Source organism: Hibiscus syriacus, unplaced genomic scaffold (assembly GCF_006381635.1).
Source record: "Hibiscus syriacus cultivar Baekdansim isolate YM2019G1 unplaced genomic scaffold, ASM638163v2 tig00111502_pilon, whole genome shotgun sequence".
Classification (NCBI taxonomy): Eukaryota; Viridiplantae; Streptophyta; class Magnoliopsida; order Malvales; family Malvaceae; genus Hibiscus; species Hibiscus syriacus.
Window position 1 is genome coordinate 236,435 of NW_024063105.1, and position 17,282 is coordinate 253,716.

General features: G+C 30.8%; 3 protein-coding genes and 1 non-coding gene across 4 annotated transcripts; 2 read left to right on the top strand and 2 right to left on the bottom strand.

Annotated features, from left to right (window-relative positions):
• Positions 1–7,839: 7,839 nt before the first annotated feature.
• LOC120163886 (GTP-binding protein SAR1A-like) lies at positions 7,840–9,992 on the bottom strand. The gene is made up of 3 exons (XM_039173694.1): positions 9,641–9,992; positions 9,193–9,324; positions 7,840–8,281 (listed from the first exon to the last, which is right to left on the bottom strand). Exons 1-3 carry the CDS (start codon positions 9,767–9,769, stop codon positions 7,961–7,963), a joined length of 582 nt encoding a protein of 193 aa, XP_039029625.1. The 5' UTR covers positions 9,770–9,992; the 3' UTR covers positions 7,840–7,960.
• Positions 8,590–8,711, bottom strand: LOC120163906. Its single transcript, XR_005519689.1, has one exon. It is a non-coding gene; the product is annotated as a small nucleolar RNA snoR83 (small nucleolar RNA).
• Positions 9,993–12,851: 2,859 nt separating the features above from the next.
• On the top strand, positions 12,852–13,884 carry LOC120163888 (universal stress protein A-like protein). Its single transcript, XM_039173695.1, has 5 exons — positions 12,852–12,926; positions 12,980–13,183; positions 13,261–13,373; positions 13,467–13,585; positions 13,715–13,884. Exons 2-5 carry the CDS (start codon positions 12,997–12,999, stop codon positions 13,818–13,820), a joined length of 525 nt encoding a protein of 174 aa, XP_039029626.1. The 5' UTR covers positions 12,852–12,926; positions 12,980–12,996; the 3' UTR covers positions 13,821–13,884.
• Positions 13,885–16,053: 2,169 nt separating this feature from the next.
• LOC120163889 (chaperone protein DnaJ-like) lies at positions 16,054–17,204 on the top strand. Its single transcript, XM_039173696.1, has 5 exons — positions 16,054–16,355; positions 16,439–16,526; positions 16,601–16,671; positions 16,858–16,914; positions 17,015–17,204. Exons 1-5 carry the CDS (start codon positions 16,245–16,247, stop codon positions 17,156–17,158), a joined length of 471 nt encoding a protein of 156 aa, XP_039029627.1. The 5' UTR covers positions 16,054–16,244; the 3' UTR covers positions 17,159–17,204.
• The last annotated feature ends 78 nt before the right edge of the window (positions 17,205–17,282 follow it).

The window sequence follows — 17,282 nt, forward strand, 5'->3', positions numbered from 1 at the left end:
TTGATTAATTAATGATTTATTTGTTTTTAGTTATGTCTCAAGAAGGTGAATTGAACAAAAAACTTGTATTATTTTTTAAAGAAAAATACATAAATAAAAATTCATGTCAAATTCCGTATATGAAAAAGTAGTGAAAAAAAAAGATACCCTTTACATTTTATTGTAAGTGTAAATTACATATACTAATAAATTGCATTTTTTATAATTATTTTATTATAGAAATACAGCCACAAAACTCAAATGTGAATTATGGGTTTGAATATATTTTCAAAGGAAAAAAAAAGGTAGAAGTTACTGTAAAATCTGAGAAGAGATATATGCAATAATTATATACCATAAATGGGATAAAATATAAGATTTTCATATTTTTTATTTGGATTCCGAGTTTAACCATATTATAGTCATCACCTTTACGAATTAAATGATTTTGATGATAAAAAAAATTATTTTTTAATATTTTAAAATCAAACAAAAAAAATTATTAAGAATATAAACGTTTAATATCACATTATTGAAATCATTGACCATTGATTGGATTTAATTTGGTGGTGCAGTCTTCTTTTGAAGAAAGCAATCATTTTTTAATGGACAATCCCATCCACAGCCGTCGCTTGCAGACGCCACGCACAATTTCTATACGTGACTTTCTTCTTCTTCTTCTTCTTCACATTTTTTATTACCAAATCAATATTAAAACTAATTATTAAGAGTTGGATAATTATGATAAGTCTAATCATCAATATGCACTAATTAATCACTCCCTCTGTGTGTTTATCTGTTGTCTATACAATTTGTAGAATGTAAAATAAAATTTAAGCCAACGTCTTCCAAGCATGTAGACAAATCTTTTTTTTGTATTAACGTATACTAATGAGAGTTTTAACTATCTAAATTTTCGAATCAATATGAGTGTTATACGAGTCATGGATATATTAATTAGATTCATTAAATAAAGATTAAGATTAATGGAGTAAAAATTATGATAAACTGAGCATAAAAGAGGATCTTTAAATTTAGAAAATCTTCATGGGAAACTTACTTATAAGAATTAGGTGTACGATACGAGTCAATTTATATTAGTGAAATTTTAAAGAATCGGGAGGATAACAAAAAGGTTGAGATTTGACATTTTTTTTGAAAAATAGGGTTGGATTCCATTTATTTGATCTTATTTAAATATGTAGAAGAGGGACAAAGGTTGAAGAATGTGATATCACCAGTTAGAACCAAAGTTATAATAAATATGAAAATTCGGATATAATCATATCAAATCATTAAGAATAAAATATTAATCGATAGGTTGAAATCCTTGAGTATATCTTCGGTTGTGATCTTCCAAGAAGATAGAATTCTCTCGAGTATTAATCTCTGATGGAATAAGAGAAAATACGAGATTGTCGGACTATAACCCCTTTATATAACTGATTTAAGAATCAGTTATTATATGTACTTATAACTCTACCCCTCATCAAATTATAAATACAACTTCAATAGTATTTATACTTTTATTTTCATGATACTTCTATTTACTTATGACTTTATAACATAATTAGTCACTTAATTTCAATCATATTTTACGACATACATTATAAATATGTCTCCATAATTATGGATTTTAATCCAACACTTTTCTCCCTCATCTTTTATCCCTTCTTTTTCTCTTATCTTTATCATTCAAAAACCTAGAGCTTAAACACTAAAAGAGTGAATTTTTTTCATTCAATTCAATCATCCGAGATTAAAGAAGGTAAGAATCATCATCTATATCCCCCGAGTTTAAAAAAACTCAACATCTGGTTGTAAATATGTAACTTTACTTCCCTTAACCTTTGGGTTGATGTATAAATCCATCATATGATTATGTGATTAGCTAAAGAGGTTGATGAGTCTTTAAGAGCTAAGGGAAACATAATGTGGTGGAAAAACTAAGTAGTAAGCTTCTTTTGTAGGTTTCTAACAAAGTAGTATACCTTTAACTCAGGGTTGTTTCTTGAAAGTTTATATAACTTTTTTATGGTAAAAAGTTGCAAAAGTGGTGTGTTATTAACACCATAAGCTTTAAAAATTAGCTAGGGTATCAAATCAGGTGTTTAAAGCTAGTTTGGAGTGATTTTATGATACTAAAATTATATTTTTTAAGTTCTAGTATCGATGTTGTTTATGTGATATGGATATCGTAAAAATATCACTTCAAATCTAGACATTTTCTAAGGAAAGCATCGATAGTCATTACTGAGGTATCGATATTGTTTATTTAATATCAATACTCTTATGTTGGTATTGATATTATGACTTTTGATAAAATTTTACAATGCTCATTTGGTATTGATACTCCTTGTAAGTACATACACCCCGAAGAGAGTATTAATATCATTAGTATAATATTTTTTTATTCGACAAAATGATGTTATTATAAATCAAAACTAAATTTTAAACTTAACCATTGCATCAACTAGAGTTTCTCCAATATAGTATTGCTGCCCTACATTGTTTAAGTCAAAAAATGCTCCTTAATGAACCCAAATAAATTAAGATTACTGCATAAGACCTAAAAAAGGGCCATAAGGCTTGAAATGGTTAAATTTCCCTTGAGCATAATATACTTTTTTTACCCTTTCGGTTAGTTAGTCCGGACTGACTTGAGTCGCACACTTGGTTATGATGGGTGAGTATTCTAGCGAGGATTTTCTGTATCCACAAGAACTCAAATTTGAGACCTACTTAAACGGAATCAAACTGTTGAACACTTGAATCAACCCGTTGGTATAATATACTTTAAGTTAAACAAATTTGAATCAAAACTTTGAAATAATTTTGACCTTGTATGATTGCGTTTTGCAAATTAATGTTGTGATGATTATTAGTTAGTTCGGAGGAGCATCATCGTTAAAGGATTTCTAATGCCTCCCATTCAAAGTATATTATTTGATATATTTAATGAACTTATGTATCTATAAGAATTTGTTAATATTTCAATCGGTAAATTTTATTATTATTTTGATTTATATTGTGTCTTATTCAGAGTAATTGTTTCCTGATTTTTGTACAAACATTTTTGTTCTATTATACTTTTATTATATTTAGTATGGATATTTTAAAAATATTGAAACATATGAATTAGTTGGTCTAGTGGGATGAGGCATTAGGTCTTAAGCAAGGTCAGTGGTTCGAATCCTGACGTTTTGTGAATGAAGTAAATTGGGTTGGGAGGGTCGCCTTCGCCTCTGCAGTACCTGATCTGGATTAGTCGGTCAATAGATCAGATACCAGTAATCAATATGACATTTGAGACCATTTAAATATAATCTTTCGAATTTAAGGTGTTAAAAAAAATTATTAGATTACTTTAAATTAGTACCAAACTAATCTTCTCCCAACACCAGTCTCTCTCTTTTGCTGTGGTACGGTTTCGGTTTCAGGGTTTTAAATGACAGATGTCAAACCTTATTTTGATGCTCTTCTATTTGCTTTAACTTCAAACCCTATGTATCTCAAATAGAGTCAAACTCGTACACATTGCTCCACCTCCTTTTTCTCTCAGATTTTCCTTGATAAAAAGGTCTGGGTTCCTGTCAAAGATTTCTCTTTTGTTTTCTTTTCTAGGAGTTGTTTGAGGATTATGGAGAATGGGGAGTTGGCTTCTGATGAGGGACCGAAGGAAGCTGAAGCTATGGTGAATACTTCTTCACAAAACTTTGATGTAAGCTGGGTACAAATCTCCACAGATTTTCCTTTCTTTTCCTTTTTCATCTTTTACATTTTGATCTGGCTTAAAACTTGTAGGTTAACTTGGTTGAAGCTACGAGGAAATCACCAGTTCTTGGCTTAAAACTTTCACAAACACCCTTTTTCTTAGAAGAGGTAGATCAGTTTTTCTTGCAAAAAGGAAATAGCTTTAATGGCGAAGAACAAGTCAAGAAGAGCTCTAGTACTGAACCAAAGGAGAATGTTTTGCAGCATGCAAATAAGCTGAAAGCTGAGAATTTCCTCATTTCTTTACTTGGAATTGGCTCATGGCAGGTGAGGCTCAACTGATAATTATACTTCTTTTACTATATGAATCTTTTTAGAAAAAAAAATCAAATCTTTGTTGCAGAGGGTATCGAGGAATGATGGTGACTTGGTAGGCAAATGCTATTTTTCAAAAAAGAAGTTAATGTGTGAATTTTTAGAGAATGGGTTGAAAAGCAAGATCGAAATCCAATTGTCTGATATTTTGTCGTTGAAGGCTGTCACCCATGAAGATCAACCTGGAGTTCTTGAACTTTTTGGTAATAATCATATTTCAATGGAAGATTTCATGTGCAGTTAACCGAGCCTCCTGCATTTTACCATGAGATCGGCCCACAACCAAGGAAGCACACACAATGGAGAATGGTTTCGGACTTCACCGGAGGACAAGCTCCAACTTACAGGTAATTTTGTGTTCATGTTTCCATTTGCAGTCATTTACTTAATCATACACGAAAAATACATGAAATATATATATAAATGTGTAGTAGGCGCTATCTTGAATTTCCTCGGAGGGTGCTCGACAGGCCCCTTGAGAAGCTCTTGGGTTTCGACCATCGGTTGCGTATGTTGAGTCAACAAGGCTTCCCATCTCTCGACTCTCCATACATTCCTAGACGTTCATTAGGGGGTTTGTCTTTGGGTTTCGGTGGACAATTGCACATCACTCCTCAACAACAACAGCAGCAGCAACTTTCATTTCCAAATGTCCCAACATATTATCAAACCAACCAGCCTGCAGCACAACTCAATTCACCCATACCAGGTATGAATGTTGGAGATAATCCAATTCCGAACCAAATAAGAGGAAGTATGATTCCATCTAGTGGTGCTTCGAGTATGCATTTTCAAAACAAGAATATGTCATCGCAACAAGATCAACTTGGAGGACTAGTCCCTGTGCAGCTACCGTCAAATGGTCATCACCAAAGCTTGCCATAGAACAATTCACCAGCTGCAGTTTCAAACAGCATGACCAATGACAATATTGCAAGTCCAAACGTGGTTGATAATAGTGCGTTGATGAACAACGCTTCGTCGAACCATGCTGTCGCTGGGGAGCAAATGTTTCCTCAAGTTATGAATTGGTTGCTCGATAATAGTTCATTCTCTTCGTCAGTTATTACTGATGACTTAAATCGCGAGATCGATAATTGGATTCATGATTTAAGTTTTAGGCAACGGTAGTAAAAATGTACGATTTCGTTTAATTGGAACTTTGAGAACAAAGTAGCTAAACTTAAAAAGTTTCTAGAATTGTCAACTTGTAAATTTTAAATATAATTTTTTAAGTATACATCTTCTGACGTAAAATCTTATGTTCGTCTTTTCATGTCGTTTAATCTCTATTCCTTTTGAGATTACGATAATCATGTTTCGCTATTAATTATGATCGGTTATTGATAAGTGTTTAATTTAGTTAATATTTTACTTTTAAATTACTCTTTAATCATTTATTTTTGTGGTTTATTTGTTCATTTTAATTCATTTTCTGTACATGACGTAAGATTATGAAAATTGCACAAAAAGGACACAATTCTGCAGATTTTTTATTTTCGGAATCAAAACTGGCTGGAATTCGGATTTGGATTAAACTCAAATTTAAAATAATATTTTAAATATTATATTTTATCTTTGTATTTTAGTTTAAATAGGTTTTTAGTATTTTAATTAAGTTTTAGGATATTATTTTTATATTTTATCTTTATCTTTGTATTTTAGTTTAAATAGGTTTTAGTATTTTAATTAGGATTTAGAATATTATATTATTTTTTTTAGGTATTTTAGTTTAAATAGTTTTAAGTGTTTTAATTAGGATTTAAGATGTTTTAGCTTGTTTTTAGGATTTTGAAGGCTATAAATACCCTCTAAGGGTGAGCCTAGAAACATATCTCTATCATTTGAGTATAAAATCTTCTTTTTCTCTCTAGGTTTCTCTCTATGTTTCGCATACTTTTCTATTATGCTAAGCATGACTTTGGTTATGCTTAGCTAATTTTCTTTCAAGCCGAAGACTAAAGCGAATGCTCAATTCCAAACGTGAGAATTGTAAGGTACTTAAATCGCTTCGGATTTTCTCTCTATTTTCTGAAGCTTACTTTTCAAATCAAAACTATTTCGACATTGGTCCGGATATTGTTATGGTTAATGTTTGAAGAAGGATTTGCTTATTGAAGCATATTCAACTTCCCGAGAACACACTTAGCAAAATTGTTTGCTAAGAGGAAACAGAGATCGGAATCAGTTGTTGTTGAAACGACACAATCCGAGTTGGCAGCGAAGAATTGTTCTTGTAAACTTACGTGAATCTTGAAGTAAAAAATTTGTTTCGATGATCCGATGAATTTGAGGCGAAGCTGAAGTCTAAGGCTGCTTTCACAATAAGTTTCTCTTTATCTTAATCTCTTTAATTTGTTTATTTAATTATTTTTTAATTTAATCATAACTTTAAAAAAATCCTCCTTTTATATTTATTATTGTATTTTTTTTTTTATTTTATTTTAATATATCTTTTCAACTTCATCTGGAATTTTATCTTTTTTTAAAATCAAAAAAAAAATTTATTAAATCATAAATACCACAATTCATGTGGATCGATCCTGCTTCTCTATACTATATTTTCATTTTTATTTATTTAGAAGTTAAAAATTATTTTAATAGAAAAACCACGGTTATCAATTATATCGATTGCTTTGCCTACCGTACCCAATTATATTTTGCCTACCGTACCCAATTATATTTGGTCATAATGATTACTTTATATTTAGTTAACCGTAACGAACAGAACAACATCATATTGCTTTCCGATTTTGTTGGATTTCAAAATCTTTTTGATTTTTCGTGCATTGTTGGGAGGAGGAGATTCTCCGCGTGATATCGACTTTAACTTGTTAACTGAGATATAAAAGTTTTTTAAAATTATAAGATCATATTTTATCATATTCAATTAGTAAGTTAACATACAACTCATATTGTCGTCAAACTTTTAACGGAAAACGACGAGTTTAGAACATAATGAATAGTCAGATGACTATTTTGTAGTTTTTAACAATCAAATGACTCAACTCCCTATAGCTAGAGGATTATTTTAGAATTTTTAATAATCAATGGACTTATTAAAATAGTTAGAGGATCATATGTATACTTCACACTATTTTTAAAAATAATATTATTTTTTAATAAATGACATTATATTTGATGTTTATAATAAAGAATATTTAAAAAATTATCAACCAATGAAAAATGAATTACATATCATCCAAATATCGTAACATGATTTCCAGAAAATATTTTTCATGAAAAAGTAATTCATTTTTTGAAATATGTTTTCCATAAAACAAATAGACCCATAGTTGAAAAGTCAGTGTATTTAAATTTTAAAATATTATGAAAAATCATAAAATTATGATTTCGTCCCTAATTTTTTTTATATAAAGAGCCTGAAATTTCCTATAATCATCTAAATGATGAAATACTGTTTTTTTTTAGGGAAAATATTGATGATTGCTATTTGAAACATTATTGTTTCAGTCTCAAATCTAAGCATAAATAAGTAAACTTTACAGCCATTAAGAATAAGCAGACACATGCTAGCCCATCTATGTACACTAAAATCACTGCCATATATCGGTAGTATGACAAGGCAACAATGGGAAATTTTAAGTTAACAAAATCAAGACTGTAAATTAACATTTGGTCTCAAATCATCAATCAGAATAAATCATAAATTACATCTCTATGCCTCATCGTCTCGTACAGAATGAAGTTTACCGATTCGAACAAAAATGGAAGGAAAGAAAACAAGAGGGACTAGAAAAGAGGAGTAAGTAGGGTACCAGGGGGTTTGGAACACCTGTGACAAAGATTTCTGAAAGTGTTCAATCCAATTCAATTTAGTATAGAAATAACATTAAGAACGAAAGCATGCCTAAAATCCCCGTGCGGCTACCTATTTGATGTACTGAGAAACCCACTTGAAACCATCTCCATAACCCATTTTACGAACAATGCTACACATGAATACCTCAAGGGGACGAACATTCGAGTCTCCCAAATTGACCTTACCCTTTCCTGTAGTGAAATTGGTCAGGCCAAGGTGATACCGCAGCTCATCCTCCGAGGCAGCATATGGTATATCGATCTTGTTGCCCAAGATGAGGAACGGAACATTGGCTAAAGATTCATCGGAGAGAAGAGCATCCAACTCCCTTTTCGACTCGGCAAACCTTTCCTTGTCGTAAGCATCCACCAGGTACACAACCGCATCAACCTACAAAAAGAATTCATATCACTTTCATTATGCTCTTCATTAGAAAGAAAATACTAAACGTTTTGGTGATCAATATCTCCTTCATAACATGACAATGGTGAAAGCTGAGCCTCTGAAAACTTGCAGGGGCTTCTTAGGGCACTAGACCCTCCAGACCAGACGTAAAACAAGCCAAGGGAAAAATAATCAGAGTGAATATATATAACTGAAGACTAAAATAAAAAGAGACCTCCATTTTTGTTTTCCGAAATAGAAGATAATTATTGATTTCGTCCAACAACGTAATCTTCACAGAGAGTGCAACTATAAATTGTGTGGTGAGGTACTATTAAAGCACCTATTGCAAAATTAAAAGCGCTATCAGCGAACTCCCCATTCTTATTCTTTGCCCCTCATGAATCAGATAACCACAAGAATCATTATCTGGGATTATAGATGCACATTAGGAAAAAGACTAACAAGAAGCTCTTGCAATCATTCATATTCTCAAGTGGAATATCAAAATAAAAGTGACCTACTAGACGAATTTGATGAACAACAGATAAGGCTTTTAGGACTTATCTCCTAATCTTCAATTCATAAAAAACACCAGTTATAATAACGGAATCTATCATCCACAGCCTGAATAAAACTTATAAAAAACATGTTAAACATCGAAAGATGGCATAGATTTTGCCCGAAAACTGAACATAATCACATGGATTTTCAGGTAAAAGAAATGCTATGTTATTAAGCCTAAAGTGTGAGTGTTGGACAGACTAGCACCGAACACAGGTATGGTCATTCCATATATTTATAGGATATTTAGGGGTTATGTGCTTATATTCGGGTGTCGGACATTCATACGAGCATCAGAGATGGGTACTCCGAGTCTTCGATGAAGAATTGAAACAACATAGACGAAATGTTACCTTGGCATAGTAATCTTTCCAAACTCTTCGAGCAATCTGATGGCCTCCAAGATCAAAAGCCTTGAACTTGATTTTCCCAATACTCAATTCCTCCGATGTGGGATGCTGTGTTGGCTGATGCTGAACTAGTCTCTGCCAAAAACCATTACCCACATCCAAAAAAGACCAGATTTCAATCACTTCATTACTTAAAAAGGCAATCAACAATTCCAATAACATTGTTTATTTTTTACGGTATATAGCAATTAAAAACCCTTCCAGCTAAAAGGATTAATCTCTACCAAATCCCATCAATAGTGAAAGAGAGAAAAGGTGTTGTAGCATTCTGAATCAATTTAGAACACAAGTAATAGAACTTAATAGAAAATCCAACAATATTAACACAAATCTAATCCTTCAAACAGCAAATTAATATGAATTTACCTCCATTCATTTACGAAAAAAATACCTCATCTTTGAGCATGTGAAGCAGCGTGGTTTTGCCGGCATTATCCAGCCCTAAGAACAAGATCTTGGCCTCTTTTTGCCATAAACCCAGGGAAGCAAGGATCCCATAGAACCAATCGAAGAAAAACATGATTCGATTCCTTCAAAAAAGAAATTTTGAATCTTAGTATTAAAAATCAAATTGCTTGTTTCGAAAAGAGAGGGCGTATTGGTGGGTGAGTGGGGGGTATAAAAGAGAGGATGAGTTGGTGAGTTTTGACTGGGTAACTTGATCCGAGTTCGTACCTATCAGGTGTCTGGATCGGAGTAGTTGGACTCAATGGGATTAAATTTGGGCCGTTCAAATTCTGGAAATTAATGGAATTTTAATTTTGGATCATAGTGCAAACTCGGTTTGTTTCCCCCTTGATGGACTTATTTTGTAACAACATTCAAGGTGATAAGAAGTGCAAGCCCAATCATCCTTCTACTATAGAGTGTGATTTTATTGAGTCCCTCAACTATTAAAAGTTATGAAATGGTCATTCGACTATTCATTACGTTCCAAACTCGTTCTTCTCCATTAAAAAATTGATCGTAGTCTAAGCTGAAGGTTAAGATAATAATTGATATATGGTAGTCATTTGAGATTTTTGGATCTAGTTTTATCATATTATAGTCAACGGGTTAACGTTCAGCTCAAATTGTCGTCAATTTTTTAACATAAAATGACAATTCTGAAACATAATGAATAATTAGATGACCATTTTATAACTTTTAATAATCAAGGGACTTAATAAAGAAATACTCTACAGTCAGAATATCATTTTATAACTTTCAATAAACGAAAGACTTAATAAAGCATCATCATATAATCAATGGACCATTTGTATACTCGACCTTATATTTTTTTATATAATTATTGATATCCAAATTATTAATTAATTAAAATTAAAACCATAATCATTATCCGAATCACTCAAAGTATAAAGCTATAAGGATTATATTTTCTTTAATCCTTTATTATTATTTTTTATCTATGAACTTTGGCTTTAACAATGGAAGCATCATCTTGTACTTTTATCTTGATGAAGGATAGAATCGTCCTAATCTTAAATATTTAACCAATAGGCAAAATGCCAAATATTGGTGGAAGTATCTAAGTAGTCCCTCTACTATCATGTAGTGAGGAAATAAGTCTCTCTTCATCCATGTATGTAAGGGTGTTCAAAATTCAGTTTTAACCGAATTAACCGATCGAATCAAATTAATTCGATCGGGGAACGGTTAAGGTTTTTTGGATATTCAGTTAACGGTTAATTCGGTTCGAAATCGGTTAATTAACCGAAATAAAATTTTAAATATTAAATATATTATATATAACATATGGGCTCAGCCCAAACCATTTAAAACTCAATTAATAATTTAATATACAATAACTTTTAAACCTAAATCGATATTAATTAATTAAAAAATTTATATAAAATTTTTATTTTATAATTATATATTATTTAAATTAATTGTAAACTGTTTTTTGAATTAAAAAATATTATATATATTATATATAACATATGGACTCAGTCCAAACCATTTAAAACTTAATTAATAATTTAAGATTTAATAACTTTTAACCCTAAATCAATATTAATTAATTAAAATTTTATATAAAATTTTTATTTTATAATTATATATTATTTAAATTAATTATAAACTGTTTTTTTGAATTATAAAATATTTAATTTTTATATAAATTATAAAATTTTAAAAATTTTCGGTTAATTCGAAAATTAACCGAATTAATCGAAATTTATTCGGTTCGATTAATATTTTCGAAAAAAAGTTCGGTTCGACTAACGGTTAAAGAAAAAAAAGTTCAAAAAATTCGGTTAATGGTAGTTCGGTCGATTCGACCACCGAATTAACCGAATGAACAACCCTACATATATGTACTTTTAAAATAGAAGTACATTGACAATAATGTGTGTACAATGATTTGTATTTAAAATCCGATTCATATAAAAATATTATTATTTGATTATATCTTAATCATCATTTCTTAATGTACAGAATGATTATTAAATAACATATGTTTAAAATAAATAAATTTATTAACGATATATACACATATCCGACATATGTTGGTATTTAAATTTGAATTCTAACATTCTCTTTAAATATTAGACGACTTATGAATTTAAATGTATAGAACTTTGCTCATCAAACAAACTACATATGGTATAAATAAATAATATAAAAAATTAGGATAAATTACATGGATGGTCACTTAACTATGAGAGTATTCTAATCTGACTATCAATCTTTAAATTTCATCAATCGGATCAAGTTAACTATCATTAACATTTGATGGATGAGTTGTTGCGACAATTAAAAAATTAGTATATGTACACATTTGATTCTCATCACGTGCACATTATATCAATTTAGTTATAAATTTAATTTAATAAATTTAATCTATGAATAAGATGAAGATATGTGTCATTAGCAACAATTGTCACGACATGTGTCACTAATTTAGGTTAATTTTAGCTTGGATTAATCCTTAATTAGACCAATTTCTTATACTGACTACTCTTTTGATTCAATCCGATCAATTTTTTGAACTCGTATAAAATTGATAGACCTATCTTCATATTAACGATAAATTACACATTTAATATCACAATTATCACTTTTGTCATGTTTTGGTCATCCAATTATTTTTTGTTTAAAAATCATACATAATGTTACATTTTAATTTCATTTTGTTCACCAGCTGTTAAAAAATTAACATAAATGTTAACATGATATTGTTAAAAAATTCAATGCATTATCTTATGGTGACACGTCGGTGTCACTGTTAATTTTTTAGCGATGAGTTACTAGAATGAAACCAAATATAACATTAGATATGATTTTAGAATAAACAATAATTAGATGAACAATACAAAATAAAAATAATAGTTGAAATACTAAAGCTGTAGTTTACCCTAAAATTAATATGTGGATATGTATATTGATTTGGATTTGGAATGAAATGACGAATCTTAGGTGTACTAACACGTGTTCCTCTCAGCATGTAACATGTTGAGGTAATCAAAAGGAAAATTATAGACAAGACCAAGATATACATAAGGTATATACAGTGATTCGAGTCAAACCAAGGCAAAAAACTGTGCCACTGACTTTCAAAACCAGCAAATCCAACGACCCAAAACCAGCCAAAATCCACAGATTTTCCCCTCACGAACACTCTCGCCTTCTATAAAAATCCACTGCACATTCTCCACAACTCACCAATCACCATCAAAATTTCAACTTCGTTCAAAAGTTTTTCCTTTCATCAACTGTTCAATTTCCAGAAAAACTCGGGTTGATTCTATGGCGGATGATGGTCAAGTTGTGGCAAAGGACCGGAAGATCCTGGTGGCTGTAGATGAAGGCGGAGAGAGCATGTACGCTCTCTCATGGTGCCTCAAGAACTTGGTACCTCAGAGTTCAAAAGATACTCTTATCCTCCTTTACGCTAAACCACAGCGAGCGGTGTACTCTTCCCTAGATGGCACTGGTATTTTTTCTCTCTTGAATGTTCGGTTCAGGGTTTCTGATATCAGTTCATAAATTTTGCTGTGGTTTTCGTTTCAGGGTATTTGTTTTCTGCTGATATACTGGCCACCATGGACAAATACAGCGATGATGTGGCGACTTGTATCATCGAGAAGGCCAAAAGGATATGCAGAGATCAAGCTGATCATGAGGTGAGTTTCTGGTATTTCCAAAATAGAATAAAAAACTTCTTTCAGGAATCAAAATGGTAATTTTTGAGAGTTGAATGGCCTTTGGGTAATTAGGTGAAGGTAGAGGTGAAGATAGAGAGCGGTGATCCAAGGGACGTGATTTGCCAAGTTGCTGACAAGATAAATGCTGATGTGCTTGTTATGGGAACACATGGCTACAGCCTCATCAAGAGGTGGGAAGTAGTCCTTATCCACATTGTTTGAATTATGGTTTCGTCCTTGTTAAATTTGGTAAATTTATGGTTTTTGTCCCTGCAATTTATGGGTTTTGAGTGACTCTTTTGGCGAATGTTTGATGACAGGGCTTTTCTGGGGAGTGTGAGCAATCATTGTGCGCAAAATGTGAAGTGCCCTGTTTTGATTGTGAAGAAGCCTAAATGCTCATCTTCTGCATGTGGAATCAAATGATTTTGGGACACATTATTACTTTTGTTTTATGTCTTAATTTCACTTATTTCTTGCTTCAGTTGTACAACTTTATATTTTGTGTTTCGGGGGTTGTTTTCTTTTAAATGAATATAAACAAATAAATCGATAAATGAACTCATAAACGAAATTGTTTATATTCTAAATGAACTCATAAACGAAATTGTTTAGGAATATAAATGATATTTTTTCTTTTATTAATTAAATATAAAAAAATTGTTTGAACTCATTTATTTAACGTAATAAACAAATATATATAAACGTTATACGAAATATATAAAAATTTGAGAAAGTTAAGTAAACAAAGTTAAAACAGCTCAAATTTCATTGAAATCGAATCTAAAACTCATAGACCATTACGGATGTTTGGATGGGGAATGTATGAAATTCATATTCTCTCGTTTGGTTAGTCTGAGAATTTCATTCTCGATAATATAAGATTATCAATAGCGAATTTTTTGGGGTATATTATTGAGAATGTTATTACCTTCCTTTCATTAGGTATTGTTTGATTACCGATGTTTTGGACTAAAATGTTCTTAATTTTTTTTTCTTTTAAAAATATCTTTCTTGTCATTGAATAATAAAAATTCTACAAAGGTTAAATTACAAATTTATCTTTAAACTATATTAGATTTATAAAAAAATTCTATAATTAAAATTTTATATGAAGTTCATGGTTAAAATAAAATTTTATCCTTTCATTAAACCTTTTTATATTTTTAATTTTGTAAAAAAAATTATATAAATTTTATGAATTCAAATTTTTTAAAGAAAATATATAAATATTTTTTAACTTGTTAAAAAAATAAATATATAATAAGGACAATTTGGTCAAATATATATTCCAATAATCTTTTATTTCTTTAACCAAATACGATAATCTTACATTTCTGCTAAGCCAACCAAACACAAAATACAACATTCTCAGTAATCTTATTCCCTGATAATCTTACATTTCCATTGATAATCTTACATTCCGTGAACTAAACTCACCCTTATATTTTTAGTTTACATATATAAAAACTTAGATCTCATCAGCCCAATCCAAACAATTAGTCCAACCCTTTAACTAGAAAGTCCAGTTAACACTTGATAGATTTCTAACCGAATGCAATACCCCATTGAAGATTTCAAACTGAATTCAATTTTTATTCTTTTTATAGTTAATATTTAGTTTAGGTTTAGGTTTCAATTTTAATATTTAGTTTATGTTTCAATTTTATATTTATAATTTAAAAATTTTAAAAAACTATTGACGTAATATTTTTATTTTTCTCAGTGATGAAATGATATTATCTTATGATAACACCTTAACATCATTGTTAAGGTTTTAACGATAAGAGTATCAAAATAAAACTTAAATTAAACGTTAGATATATTTAAAAAAAATATAATTTAGTTGCCAAAATGGAACAAAAATAACAGTTTAAATACTAAACATGTAATTTACCCTTAATCTTTAGGGATGTGGAGCTGCGTTGTGTGATTGAATTTCGATCTCATTGATGTGAAGCGTCACCATGGTGTGAAAGATATATGAAAGACATGTATAATAAGAAGCATCTTTCTCCGAATTTAATAAAATAATATTTATATTTAACCTTTTATGCAATGCAGGACATAGACAATTTTAATCAATCATACCTTTTAGTTAAAGATAAGTAAAAAGACGTTATTTTGTTAAATAGTAATTAAATATAAATTAATAATTAATTATAGAAACAATGATGGGGAAAAAGATACCATGGATTATACGTCAAAAGCTAGAATAATAAACGATGAATTTGAAATAAAATTTATAAAATGTATCCAATATTAAATCATAGTTGAAAGTACAAATCAAACAATTTCAATTACTTAACAAAATAATATAATAAAACTAACGTTTTGTACATAAATGGAAATAATCCAACAATTTGTCGAGAAATGGAAAAATATTAATTAATTAATTATTTAGAAAGATTATTATATCCAAAATTGTAAAACCAAACAAAAAAGTACGTGTCAGCGCCAAGTGGATATTGCAAGAAGGGCATCTCATGGCAAATCTCGTTATTTTATACGAAATCCAGTGGCATTTAGAAAACTCGCAAAGAAAATATCTAGCTCGACATTTGTGACTTTTATATTCTATCGGGCCAACTTCTCTCGATGTTTCTTTTGCTTTATATTTTCCCTTCGTTTGGAATTTTCAACCCCGAGATATTTTCTCCCTCGGGAACCCTAAAGAAGTCAGCGCCGAAGAAGAAAAGCTAGTGTTTCAAATCACATTTGATTTTTAATTTTTGTTCTTGCCGTTTGTTCGTCGTTGCTAAATCAAGAAGGCTGTGAGTTTTTTTTTTTGTAGTTTTTGTTTTTTTAAAGAGGCCACAGAGAGGAAGGGAGGTGTTTTGGACGGCTGAGATGGATCGGGAAGGAGGATATCACGGTGGATCTTGTTATTACTCCGTTCTTGGAATTCGTAAGGACGCCTCTTTCTCCGATATCCGTACTGCCTATCGGAAGCTGGCTATGGTGATATCAAACTCTTCCCCTCTTTGTTTGCTTTAATTTGAGAATCAAATTTAATTTTTTCATCACGTTCTCCTTTTTGGAAGAAATGGCATCCGGACAGATACGCCACAAACCCTGGTGTCGCCGGCGAATACAAACGCCGGTTTCAACAAATCCAAGAAGCTTATTCCGGTAACAACAATCAAATCACCTTTGAATTGTATATGATCGTTTCACTCATTTGATCAGCCGTTAATTTCTCACAGTTCTCTCCGACCAGAGCAAGCGGTCAATGTACGACGCCGGCCTCTACGATCCCTTCGAAGAAGAAGACCAAGTGCGTAAAAAAATATCTTCCTCTGTGCATATAGAAAGGTCTCGGTTTATACCTTGTGATCGGTGAAACGATTGGCTTGGAAAAATATCAATTATTTTGAACTTTTTTATTAGTTCCGTATTTAGAACTTTTTTACTGTTTCATTTTCAATTTTCGTCCCTAAACTTTGTTAAATTTGCGGAGCAGGACTTATGTGACTTTATGCAGGAGATGGTATCAATGATGAATAATGTGAAAGACGAGGTTAGCCCTTGGTTTACTACTTTAACAAGGTTATATTTGTAATTATGATTCTAATGAACTGACCTAGATATTTTGGGATGGCATTTTTGGAAAACCGTAGGGGGATAGTTTTGAGGATTTGCAAAGGATGTTAGCGGAAATGGTCGGCGGAGATGACAAGAACGCCGATCCAACGGTGAGGAAGAGAACACGTGTCACGGCATCTAATGGCAATGAGGCTAAAAGAAACAGTTCTCGCTGTTGACGCGTGGCAAACTTAATTTTAGGGTTAATTCTTTCATTTTATGGGGAAAAAGTTGCTTAGCTGTTGGTAAACATTGTGAAAATTCGTTATCTTTTATGGTTAATGAACTTTTTTTTTAATTTCT

Excerpts from the sequence above, each read along its gene's own strand:
- LOC120163886 (XM_039173694.1), bottom strand. The coding sequence starts at position 9,769 with ATGTTTTTCTTCGATTGGTTCTATGGGATCCTTGCTTCCCTGGGTTTA. Across the intron at positions 9,325-9,640 it reads TTCACATGCTCAAAGATGAG|AGACTAGTTCAGCATCAGCC; the intron begins GTATTTTTTTCG and ends GGTTTTTGGCAG. Across the intron at positions 8,282-9,192 it reads GGAAAGATTACTATGCCAAG|GTTGATGCGGTTGTGTACCT; the intron begins GTAACATTTCGT and ends TTCTTTTTGTAG.
- LOC120163888 (XM_039173695.1), top strand. The coding sequence starts at position 12,997 with ATGGCGGATGATGGTCAAGTTGTGGCAAAGGACCGGAAGATCCTGGTG. Across the intron at positions 13,374-13,466 it reads GAGATCAAGCTGATCATGAG|GTGAAGGTAGAGGTGAAGAT; the intron begins GTGAGTTTCTGG and ends TTGGGTAATTAG. Across the intron at positions 13,586-13,714 it reads GGCTACAGCCTCATCAAGAG|GGCTTTTCTGGGGAGTGTGA; the intron begins GTGGGAAGTAGT and ends GTTTGATGACAG.
- LOC120163889 (XM_039173696.1), top strand. The coding sequence starts at position 16,245 with ATGGATCGGGAAGGAGGATATCACGGTGGATCTTGTTATTACTCCGTT. Across the intron at positions 16,356-16,438 it reads CCTATCGGAAGCTGGCTATG|AAATGGCATCCGGACAGATA; the intron begins GTGATATCAAAC and ends CCTTTTTGGAAG. Across the intron at positions 16,527-16,600 it reads AATCCAAGAAGCTTATTCCG|TTCTCTCCGACCAGAGCAAG; the intron begins GTAACAACAATC and ends AATTTCTCACAG.